A 13,087-nucleotide genomic window follows, 5' to 3' on the forward strand; every position below is an offset into this window, starting at 1 on the left:
CATCACCCCTTGAAAGAATTAATAAAGACAAGCGCTACCCACTGTAGAGGTGGGTAATTGTGCCTGTGTGTAACCCAAACACAGTCACGGAAGAGAGAAAAAACAGCTGCGACAGGACAATTGTGTGACCATTGCACAGGCCAGAGGAATTCTAAAGATAGATCTGGTGGAACTATTTAATATACCCAGCAAGGGTCTCAAATGTCCAGGTGTTGTGCTGTGTTCCATACAACCTGGACCTAGAGTGGAGAAGCTTTGAACAAAGTGTGATGCAATACAATGTTGATCAGATGCTTCATGATGAGGAACCCCATGGACCACAGGCCAGGGACATGGGATATGTGTCAGGGAGGATGGAGATTCAGTAATGCAGACATGTTTTCCAAGAACCTTAACTCACACAGCCATTCAGTGTAATAAATCTTCACCATCTCCAGCACTGTTGCTGTTTCTGTGAATGTTTTATAATTTCCCTGGAGCCGTCACGACATGAAACAAAGGTATTGGAATTGTATTGACCTGATTCAGTGCTGTATTTCCCATCTCACATTCCCAGTGAACTGTTAAAGACCCAGTAATATGGTGAAGCATTTTTTTAGTGGTGCTCCATCTCTGAATTTACTCAAAATACAGACATAACAAAGTGACCAGTAATAACAAAGTATAATCCTGTGAAACCCAAGGAAGCAACCCCACCATGACAACCACCGGCATCCCCGCACTTTCCGCTGAGCTGCAGGCAGCATCTTACCTCTCTCCTCTCCTCTGGGAATTTCGATGACCGTGGCCTTTGTCCTCGGATTTCCTGAGTCCTGGAAGGATCCGGCCAACTGCGGGTCCTCTGCACAGATGCTGGAGTTGTCTCTGTCATCATAGCTTCGTGAGGTGCTTGTGTCACAGTCGGAGCAGAAGGGGACCCACTGCCCACACCAGGGGCATCCTGAGAGGAGCTCCCGAATGTTGCAGGCAGCCGCACCTCTATCCATTCAGGGCAAACTGGATCCTCCCTGCTCAGCTGGGGAGGGCCTGACAGTTACTCCAGGCACATTTTCCCACCCCTCCCGCAGCCCGTGTTCCACAGAGCTCATGGAGGTGGTGAGAACATGCAGGTTCATGTGTATTTCCTGTGGGTGAGAGGCTGGATGTGACTCTCCATGAAGGTCACCAATCTCTCTGTGGAGGATGCTATTTGTGCTCAGACCTGAGACATGGTAACACTGCTGGCCTGGATTGACTCCTCCATCCTTTGTGTATGGATACACACAGCCTTTGGAAACTCCACCAAATGTTAAAGTATCCTACGCTGCAGCTCCAGTATCTGCTGCATTGTTAAAGACTCCAGTCACATTTCATCTTCCTGAAGCTGACAATGACCTGTTCCCTCGAGAGTGTGAGTGAACTCAGCTATTGCTGCCTCCATCAGCTGCTCGGGTTTGTGTGTGCTCTTCTGTGCTGCCAGATTGTAACCCCTTTGCTAATCGTGAGAGACATTATCTGCTCTGGCGGACGTTATAGAGTATAATGTGACAATCCATCCTCTGACCCCTTCCCATCTTCAGAACTACACGCCTGTCTCCCGCTCACCGCAGCTGTGGATTTGTGAGAGAGTGAAGAATGTTAGAGGGTAATACACATTCCAACATGTCCTGCAGACTGTTCCTAACCCAGAGCTCCATGTGACCAATAGAAGAGACACAAGCACCAGGTTTGAGACTCCGCAGCAGAGACTCTCCTGTGCCCATCCATTCACTCACTCACTCTCTCTGGATCCACATCCCATCTCACCATCAGCGATTGCCCACCCAGCCTCCAGGTCTCCCAGCTCCAGCACTGCATCTTCCATTGGCATAAGGATGACACAATCCAGACACTGTCACTCTTGGCTCCTTCTCTGACGCTCTGTGCCCTCTTCTACAAGAACATAAATTTCCATTGTTACTCACCCATCAAAGACACATACAAACCTGACGCTAATTTAGACTGCCCATCATGGGACCACCAGGATGGTCACTCAGTGTCGGCAGTGCAGCAGCCATCTCTGACTGACTCTTTACTCAGAGAGCGGTTGGGGTGTGGAATGGACTGCCTGCTGTCATAGTGAAGTCGGACACTTTAGGAACTTTCAAGCGGTTATTGGATATGCAGATGGAGCACACTAGAATGATAGGGAGTGGGATAGCTTGATCTTGGTTTTGGACAAAGCTCGGCACAACATCGTGGGCCGAAGGTTCTGTACTGTGCTGTACTGTTCTATGTCCTATGTTCCATGTAACCCTTCACAGAGAGGCTGACATGTTCCTGAAGATTGATGCTGCTGTCTGGACATTGCCAGTGTCTGGGTGGAGATGGTCTTTCCACAATTTCTCTTTCATCCTTATTCACATATCAGCCTGTAGGCTTAAGGCTCACCTTGTCAGAACATATCAGATTATTCATCTTTTGCCTCATTGCAGCCACTGCTCAGACCCTTGGCAGTGTCTATCCAGACTTGCTTGGGTTGATGTGACAGGTCTCGTCCTCCAGTCCTGAGGGAACAGAACCTTCCTCCAAACCGAAATAGCCTTGATAATTTCCGGGGAAGTGTCAGCGAATTGGGTTTAATCTGCCTTCTGCCATTTCAGCCCTTTGTTCATTAACCAGGGCTCCCTCACTGCTCCCTTCAGAGCCTTTAAAAGTGCTGCTGGCTGCCTTTAAATCTGGTGCCAGCATTGCCAGAATTGTGCTGTCCCCTGCAGCCAGTGGTTAAGCTCTGGAATGCGCAGGGATTTGGGGGAAGGTGGGGGAATGCCACTTAGTGAATTGCTCATTCGGAGAGTCAGTGCAGACACGATGGGCCGAGTGGCCTCCTTCTGCTCTCTAACAATACTGTGATTCTGCCTGTGCTGCCTGAGTGGACGGATTTCCCGAACCTGTCAGACATTTACTGTGCCCGTTCTGGCTCTGTGTGGAGTTGGTTAGTTCAGTTGGTTCGGTGTCTCCAGCGTGATGTAGAATGATGCTGTTGTTGAGGGTTTGGTCCCCGTACTGGCTGTGGGGTTAATGGAGTCCCAACTCTTCCCATATCCCCACGTTTACTAAGTTGTATCCCTGAAGTGACATGTACCAAATTGTGTCTCTTTCTATTGGAGAGATTTCATTGGGGACTGTGGCTACTAACACTGTCCACACGGCAACATCACCAACTTCCAGTTGAAATATCGATAACATTTTCAACCACTGTCTCCACAGAATTCTTACGGAGCACAATGAGGCCATTTGGCCCATCGTGTCTGCACCAGCTCACCAAATTGACATTCGAAATTCGTGTCATTCTCCAGCCTTTTTGTCGTATCCATTTTCGTAGCTCATTGCCTATCTTCAAAAAATCATCTAATTCCTTTTTGACTGCTTCGATGCAGCCGACCTCCACCACACTTCCCGGCTTTGAATTCCAGACCCGAACCACTGGCAGTGTGAGAAAGGTTTCTGTCGCATCATCTTCAACCCCACCACACACTCCATTCCTGAGCCCCAGTTAGAATACTCACTGTCTCCATCTCCTGGTGTCCCTGTCTAACTGCACTCAGTTACCCCCCTCACTGTCTCCATCTCCTGGTGTCCCTGTCTAACTGCACTCAGTTACCCCCCTCACTGTCTCCATCTCCTGGTGTCCCTGTCGAACTGCACTCAGTTACCCCCCTCACTGTCTCCATCTCCTGGTGTCCCTGTCTAACTGCACTCAGTTACCCCCTCACTGTCTCCATCTTCTGGTGTCCCTGTCTAACTGCACTCAGTTAGAATACTCACTGTCTCCATCTCCTGGTGTCCCTGTCTAACTGCACTCAGTTAGAATACTCACTGTCTCCATCTCCTGGTGTCCCTGTCTAACTGCACTCAGTTACCCCCCTCACTGTCTCCATCTCCTGGTGTCCCTGTCTAACTGCACTCAGTTACCCCCTCACTGTCTCCATCTTCTGGTGTCCCTGTCTAACTGCACTCAGTTAGAATACTCACTGTCTCCATCTCCTGGTGTCCCTGTCAAAATGCACTCAGTTAGAATACTCACTGTCTCCATCTCCTGGTGTCCCTGTCTAACTGCACTCAGTTACCCCCCTCACTGTCTCCATCTCCTGGTGTCTCTGTCTAACTGCAATCAGTTAGAATACTCACTGTCTCCATCTCCTGGTGTCTCTGTCGAACTCCCCTTAGTTAGAATACTCACTCTCTCCATCTCCTGGTGTCTCTGTCGAACTGCACTCAGTTGCAATACTCACTGTCTCCATCTCCTGGTGTCTCTGTCTAACTGCACTCAGTTACCCCCCTCACTGTCTCCATCTCCTGGTGTCCCTGTCTAACTGCACTCAGTTACAATACTCACTGTCTCCATCTCCTGGTGTCTCTGTCTAACTGCACTCAGTTAGAATACTCATTGAATGTCCCGTGCTGTACATTATTATTGTTAATGATCTTATTCTTAAAAACACTGTGGATTTACCCTGATTCCTGTTATTTTTCTCTCTCTGATCTCCAGTCTCCGTGGTAACGATCTCACCGATTCTTGTGCCGAGGACCTGGCCTCTGCTCTCAGGACAAACCGCTCACTGATAGATCTGAATCTGGGTGTCAATAAACTGGGAGATTCCGGAGTGAAACTGCTGTCTGTGGCTCTGAGGAATCCGGACTGTAAAATACAGGAACTGCAGTAAGTAGCAGACTGTGTGAGATTGTGTTTATAATAACTGAATATTCAACAATATAATTTCACCACTGGTATTTGTATAAAAAACACTGCCCATTACTATTGGCGTCAGTTATGAATAAGGAAAACTGCTTTTCCTCTGACTCCTGTTGCTTCTCTCTCTGATCTCTGAGCAATGGGATGTCAGTCCCACAGATCCTCATGTTGAGGGAGTGGGGGAATAATGTTATGGTTCACCCTCTGAGGTCCAGTCATTGGCAACTGCAAACTGTATTGAATTTCTACCTTCGGGTGTGCTGACTCTCAGAATCCCCAACCTGATCCAATCACATGACTTCATATTATAAGATCCGACAGCTTTGACAAATCAACAGAAAAGGCAATGAGGGACAATTCGCCTGGGTGCAAAGGTCACCAGTCACAAATCTGATAGGTTTGTGGTCACAGCACAGCTGAAGTAACGTATATAGTTTTGGTCACCTTATGAACGTATTATAAACATTTGAGAAAATGTTGGCTTGAGTCTTTCATGGCATACCAGGCTTATCTTTTGAAAAAATATAGAAATTATTCGTCCTATACTCACTGCAATTGGGACGAACCACGGCTGATCATGGTCGGCAGGGTGGTAGAGCTGTTAGCACTGCTGATTCAGAGCGCCAGAGACCCGTGTCAATTCCGGCCTTGGGTGACAGATTGTGTGGAGTTTGCATGTACTCTCCGTGTCTGCGCAGGTTTCCTTCAGTTACTCCAGTTTCCTCCCACATGCCAAAGATGTGCACGCTAGTTTGAGCGGCGATGGTAAATTGACACTTAATGTCAGGGGGATTTGCAGAGTTAATATGTAGGGATACTGTTATAGGGCCTGGGCGGGATTGTTGTTAGTGAAGGATTGATGGGCCGAATGGCCCACAGCTTGTCTGGACTTGCAGAATCCCACTGGCTGTCCTGTCTGGAGACAATACACATCTCTTTAACCTGTGCTTAATGCTCCCTCCACTCACACTGTTTGTACCTTTAAGACTTGATTATCTGTAAAGACTACATTCCAGTCATTATTCTGTAAATTGAGTTTGTGTCTCTGTATGCCCTGTTTGTGAGCATTTCTACACTCCACCTGACGAAGGGGCAGCGCTCCGAAAGCTAGTGGCATTTGCTACCAAATAAACCTGTTGGACTTTAACCTGGTGTTGTTAAACTTCTGACTGTTCCTAACCCAGAGCTCCATGTGACCAATGATGAACACACAAGCTCCAAGTTATGGACTCAGAAGCAGAGTCTCTCCTGTGCCCATCCATTCACTCACTCACTCTCTCTGGATCCACAGCCCATCTCCCCATCAGCCATTGCCCACCCAGCTCTCCCAGCTCCAGCACTGCATCTTCCATTGGCATAAGGATGACACAATCCAGACACTGTCACTCTTGGCTCCTTCTCTGACGCTGAGTGCCCTCTTCTACAAGCACATAAATTTCCATTGTTACTCACCCATCAAAGACACACACAAGCCTATGGTGCTGCCAGACTGCCCATCATGGGACCACCAGGATGGTCACTCAGTGTCGGCAGTGCAGCAGCCATCTCTGACTGACCGGAACCCTTCACAGAGAGGCTGACATGTTCCTGAAGATTGATGCTGCTGTCTGGACATTGCCAGTATCTGGGCGGAGATGTTCTTTCCACAATTTCTCTTTCATCCTTATTCACATATCAGCCTGTAAGTTTAACGCTCACCTTGTCAGAACATATCAGGTTATTGATCCTTTGCCTCACTGCAGCCACGTGCTGCCTGCTCTGGCCCTCGGCAGTTTCTATCCAGACTTGCTTGGGTTGATGTGACAGGTCTCCTCCTCCACTCCTGAGGGAACAGAGCCTCCCTCCAAACCGATATATCCTTGAGAATTTCCAGGGAAGTGTCAGCGAATTGGGTTTAATCTGCCTTCTGCCATTTCAGCTCTTTGTTCATTAACCAGGGCTCCCTCACTGCTCCCTTCAGAGCCTTTAAAAGTGCTGCTGGCTGCCTTTAAATCTGGTGCCAGCTCTGCCTGAATGGGGCCTTCCCCTGCAGACAGCGGTTAAGCTCTGGAATGCACAGGTTTTGGGGGGGAAGGTAGGGGGATGACACTTAGTGAGTTGCTCATTCGGAGAGTCAGTGCAGACACAATGGGCCGAATGGCCGCCTCCTGCTCTGTAACAATTCTGTGATTCTGCCTGTGCTGCCTGAGTGCACGGATTTCCCGAACCTGTCAGATATTAATGTGCCTGTTTGGTTATATGTGGAGTTGGTTAGTTCATTTGGTTTGGTGTTTAGAGTGTGATGTAGAATGATGCTAAATCTGAGGGTTTGGTCCTCTTACCGGCTGTGGGGTTCATGGAATCCCATCTCCTCCCATTGCCGCACGTTTATTAAATTGTATCCCTGAAGCTACATGTAACAAATTGTCTCTCTCTCTATTGGAGAGAAACACAAGAACAAAGAAAATTACAGCACAGGAACAGGCCCTTCGGCCCTCCAAGACTGCACCCACCATGCTACCTGACTTAACTAATACCCCCTACCCTTCCGGGGACCATATCCCTCTATTCCCATCCTATTCATGTACTTGTCAAGACGCCCCTTAAACGTCACCACCATATCTGCTTCTACTACCTCCCCCAGCAACGAGTTCCAGGCGCCCACTACTCTGTGTAAAAAATCTGCCTCGTACATCTCCTTTAAACCTTGCCCCTCGCACCTTAAACCTGTGCCCCCCTAGCAATTGACTCTTCTGCCCTGTGAAAAAGCTTCCGACTATCCACTCTGTCCATGCCTCTCATAATCTTGTCGACCTATATCAGGTCTCCCCTCAACCTCCGTCGCTCCAGTGAGAACAAACCAAGTTTCTCCAACCTCTCCTCATAGCTAATGCCCTCCATACCAGGCAACATCCTGGTCAATCTTTTCTGTACCCTCTCCAAAGCCTCCACATCCTTCTGGTAGAGTGGCGACCAGAATTGAACACTATATTCTAAGTGCGGCCGAACGAAGGTTCTATAAAGCTGCAACATGACTTGCCAATTTTTAAACTCAATGCCCCGGCCGATGAAGGCAAGCGTGCCGTATGCTTTCTTGACTACCTTCTCCACCTGCATTGCCACTTTCAGTGATCTGTGGACCTGTACACCCAGATCCCTCTGCCTATCAGTATTAACATTTTATTGAGGACTATGGCGACTAACACTGTCCACACGGCAACATCACCAACTTCCAGCTGAAATATCGATACATTTCCAACCATTATTTTTGCAGAATTCTTACGGTGCACAATGAGGCCATTTGGCCCATCGTGTCTGTACCAGCTCACCAAATTAGCATTAGGAATTTGAGTCATTCTCCAGCGTTTTTCTCGTATCCCCGCTCATTCTTTATATTCAAAAAATCATCTAATTCCTTTTTGACTGCTTCGATGCAGCCGACCTCCACCACACTTCCTGGCTATGAATTCCAGACCCGAACCACTGGCAGTGTGAGAAAGGTTTCTGTCGCATCATCTTCAACCCCACCACACACTCCATTCCTGAGCCACTGACCATCCCATGTCCCTCCCTGTGACTCAGGGTAAACATGATGTGGAGATGCCGGCGTTGGACTGGGGTAAGCACAGTAAGAAGTCTCACAACACCAGGTTAAAGTCCAACAGGTTTATTTGGTAGCAAATACCATAAGCTTTCGGAGCAATGCTCCTTCGTCAGATGGAGTGGTCTCTGTTCTCAAACAGGGCACAGACACAGAAATCAAATTACAGAATACTGATTAGAATGCAAATCTCTACAGCCAGCCAGGTCTTAAATGCACAGACAACTGCCGTCAACTGCCAGTTTCCAGATGCAATTTTACATCTCATCCGCTTCATCCTGGATCACAATATCTTCACCTTCAACAACCAGTTCTTCATCCAGACACACGGAACAGCCATGGGGACCAAATTCGCACCTCAATATGCCAACATCTTCATGCACAGGTTCGAACAAGACTTCTTCACCGCACAGGACCTTCAACCGATGCTATACACTAGATACATCGATGACATTTTCTTCCTTTGGAGTCATGGTGAACAATCACTGAAACAACTCTATGATGACATCAACAAGTTCCATCCCACCATCAGACTCACCATGGACTACTCTCCGGAATCGGTTGCATTCTTGGACACACGCATCTCCATTAAGGACGGTCACCTCAGCACCTCACTGTACCGCAAGCCCACGGATAACCTCATGATGCTCCACTTCTCCAGCTTCCACCCTAAACACGTAAAAGAAGCCATCCCCTACGGACAAGCCCTCCGAATACACAGGATCTGCTCGGATGAGGAGGATCGCAACAGACACCTCCAGACGCTGAAAGATGCCCTCATAAGAACAGGATATGGCGCTCGACTCATCGATCAACAGTTCCGACGTGCCACAGCGAAAAACCGCACCGACCTCCTCAGAAGACAAAGACGGGACACGGTGGACAGAGTACCCTTCGTTGTCCAGTACTTCCCCGGAGCGGAGAAGCTACGGCATCTCCTCCGGAGCCTTCAACATGTCATTGATGAAGACGAACATCTCGCCAAGGCCATCCCCACACCCCCACTTCTTGCCTTCAAACAACCACGCAACCTCAAACAGACCATTGTCCGCAGCAAACTACCCAGCCTTCAGGAGAACAGTGACCACGACACCACACAACCGTGCCACAGCAACCTCTGCAAGACGTGCCGGATCATCAACACGGATGCCATCATCTCACGTGAGAACACCATCTACCAGGTACATGGTACCTACTCTTGCAACTCGGCCAACGTTGTCTACCTGATACGCTGCAAGAAAGGATGTCCCGAGGCATGGTACATTGGGGAAACCATGCAGACGCTACGACAACGGATGAATGAACACCGCTCGACAATCACCAGACAAGACTGTTCTCTTCCTGTGGGGGAGCACTTCAGCAGTCACGGGCATTCAGCCTTGGATCTTCAGGGAAGCGTTCTCCAAGGCGGCCTTCACGACACACGACAGCGCAGAGTCACTGAGCAGAAACTGATAGCCAAGTTTCGCACACATGAGGACGGTCTAAACCGGGATGTTGGATTTATGTCACATTATCAGTAACCCCCGCAGCTTGACTCCTGGACTTGCACAATTTCACAAGCTGTACTGTCTGGAGACAATACACATCTCTTTAACCTGTGTTGAATGCTCCCTCCACCCACATTGTCTGTGCATTTAAGACCTGGCTGGCTGTAGAGATTTGCATTCTAATCAGTATTCTGTAATTTGATTTCTGTGTCTGTGCCCTGTTTGAGAACAGAGACCACTCCATCTGACGAAGGAGCATTGCTCCGAAAGCTTATGGTATTTGCTACCAAATAAACCTGTTGGACTTTAACCTGGTGTTGTGAGACTTCTTACTGTACTCAGGGTAAAGACATGGGAATCCTGTGCTCTTCCCTTTCCCCATCATCCTTTTTGTCATTTAATCAGTCCGGCACTTCCATTTTGTTCTTTCCTTGTCACCCGCCCATCCCCAGCTCCCTGTCACTTAAAACTATTTAATTCACCGCTATTTCCAATTTCTAAGTTTCGCGAATTGAACTGAAACTAAATCTGTTTCTATCTTCACAGATATTGCCTGACCTGATGAGAGTCTCCAACATATTTATTCATATTTCAGATTTACAGCATCAATATAATTTTGCCTTCTGTATGAACTGAAGTTGTGTTTCTTGAATGTCCCGCGCTGTACATTATTATTGTTAATCATCTTATTCTTAAAAACACTGTGGATTTACCCTGATTCCTGTTATTTTTCTCTCTGATCTCCAGTCTCCGTGGTAACGATCTCACAGATTCTTGTGCCGAGGACCTGGCCTCTGCTCTCAGTACAAACCGCTCACTGATAGATCTGAATCTGGGTGACAATAAACTGGGAGATTCAGGAGTGAAACTGCTGTCTGTGGCTCTGAGGAATCCGGAATGTAAAATACAGAAACTGCAGTAAGTAGCAGACTGTGTGAGATTGTGTTTATAATAACTGAATATTCAACAATATAATTTCACCACTGGTATTTGTATAAAAAACATTGCCCGTTACTATTGGCGTCAGTTATGAATAAGGAAAACTGCTTTTCCTCTGACTCCTGTTGCTTCTCTCTCTGATCCCTGAGCAATGGGATGTCAGTCGAACAGTACAGCACAGAACAGGCCCTTCGGCCCACGATGTTGTGCCGAGCTTTATCTGAAATCAAGATCAAGCTATCCCACTTCCTATCATCCTGGTGTGCTCCATGTGCCTATCCAATAACCGCTTAAATGTTCCTAAATTGTCTGACTCCACTATCACTGCAGGCAGTCCATTCCACACCCCAACCACTCTCTGCGTAAAGAACCTACCTCTGATATCCTTCCTGTATCTCCCACCACGAACCCTATAGTTATGCCCCCTTGTAATAGCTCCATCCACCCGAGGAAATAGTCTTTGAACGTTCACTCTATCTATCCCCTTCATCATTTTATAAACCTCTATTAAGTCTCCCCTCAGCCTCCTCCGCTCCAGAGAGAACAGCCCTAGCTCCCTCAACCTTTCCTCATAAGACCTACCCTCCAAACCAGGCAGCATCCTGGTAAATCTCCCCTGCACTCTTTCCAGCGCTTCCACATCCTTCTCATAGTGAGGTGACCAGAACTGCACACAATATTCCAAATGCGGTCTCACCAAGGTCCTGTACAGTTGCAGCATAACCCCACGGCTCTTAAACTCCAACCCCCTGTTAATAAAAGCTAACACACTATAGGCCTTCTTCACAGCTCTATCCCTTGAGTGGCAACCTTTAGAGATCTGTGGATATGGACCCCAAGATCTCTCTGTTCCTCCACAGTCTTCAGAACCCTACCTTTGACCCTGTAATCCACATTTAAATTAGTCCTACCAAAATGAATCACCTCACATTTATCAGGGTTAAACTCCATTTGCCATTTTTCAGCCCAGCTTTGCATCCTATCTATGTCTCTTTGCAGCCTACAACAGCCCTCCACCTCATCCACTACTCCACCAATCTTGGTGTCATCAGCAAATTTACTGATCCACCCTTCAGCCCCCTCCTCTAAGTCATTAATAAAAATCACAAAGAGCAGAGGACCAAGCACTGATCCCTGCGGCACTCCGCTAGCAACCTGCCTCCAATCCGAAAATTTTCCATCCACCACCACCCTCTGTCTTCGATCAGACAGCCAGTTACCTATCCAATCGGCCAACTTTCCCTCTATCCCACACCTCCTCACTTTCATCTTAAGCCGACCATGGGGGACCTTATCAAACGCCTTACTAAAATCCATGTATATGACATCAACTGCCCTACCTTCATCAACACATAAGAACATAAGAAATAGGAGCAGGAGTAGGCCATCTGGCCCTTCGAGCCTGCCCCGCCATTCAACAAGATCATGGCTGATCTGAAGCGAATCAGTTCCACTTACCCGCCTGCTCCCCATATCCCCTAATTCCCTTATCGATCAGAAAACTATCTACCCGTGATTTAAACATATTCAACGAGGAAGCCTCCACCACTTCAATGGGCAGAGAATTCCAGAGATTCACTACCCTCTGAGAGAAGAAGTTCCCCCTCAACTCTGTTCTGAACCGGCCCCCCCTTATTTTGAGGCTGTGCCCTCTAGTTCTGGTTTCCCTTCTAAGTGGAAAGAATCTCTCCACCTCTACCCTATCCAGCCCCTTCATTGTCTTATATGTCTCTATAAAATCACCCCTCATCCTTCTAAACTCCAACGAGTACAGACCCAATCTGTTTAATCTCTCCTCATAAGCCACACCCCTCATCTCCGGTATCAACCTGGTGAACCTTCTCTGCACTCCCTCCAAGGCCAATATATCCTTTCGCAAATAAGGGGACCAAAACTGCACACAGTACTCCAGTTGCGGCCTCACCAGTGCCTTGTACAGTTGCAGCAAGACCTCCCTGCTTTTATATTCTATCCCCCTCGCGATAAAGGTAACACACTTAGTTACCTCCTCAAAAAATTCTATCGAATTTGTGAGGCACGACTTGCCCTTCACGAATCCGTGCTGACTATCCCGGATTAATCCGCATCTTTCCAAATGGTCGTAAATCCCATCTCTAAGGACCTTTTCCATCAATTTACCAACGACCGAAGTAAGACTAACCGGTCTATAATTACCAGGGTCATTTCTATTCCCTTTCTTAAACAGAGGAACAACATTCGCCACTCTCCAGTCCTCCGGCACCATCCCCGTGGACAGTGAGGACCCAAAGATCAAAGCCAAAGGCTCTGCAATCTCATCCCTTGCCTCCCAAAGAATCCTAGGATACATTTCATCAGGCCCAGGGGACTTATCGACCTTAGTTT

General features: G+C 47.8%; 1 protein-coding gene across 1 annotated transcript in view; it reads left to right on the plus strand.

The window, feature by feature from the left end:
* The window catches only part of LOC144487289 (NACHT, LRR and PYD domains-containing protein 3-like), a 136,978-nt gene that overhangs the window by 113,320 nt on the left and 10,571 nt on the right, over nucleotides 1–13,087 (plus strand). The window contains exons 3-4 of the mRNA XM_078205371.1: nucleotides 4,511–4,681; nucleotides 10,532–10,702. Coding sequence (XP_078061497.1) covers nucleotides 4,511–4,681; nucleotides 10,532–10,702 — 342 coding nt within the window. The remainder of the gene's footprint in view (nucleotides 1–4,510; nucleotides 4,682–10,531; nucleotides 10,703–13,087) is intronic.

Source organism: Mustelus asterias, unplaced genomic scaffold (assembly GCF_964213995.1).
Source record: "Mustelus asterias unplaced genomic scaffold, sMusAst1.hap1.1 HAP1_SCAFFOLD_702, whole genome shotgun sequence".
In the NCBI taxonomy this organism is placed as follows: Eukaryota; Metazoa; Chordata; class Chondrichthyes; order Carcharhiniformes; family Triakidae; genus Mustelus; species Mustelus asterias.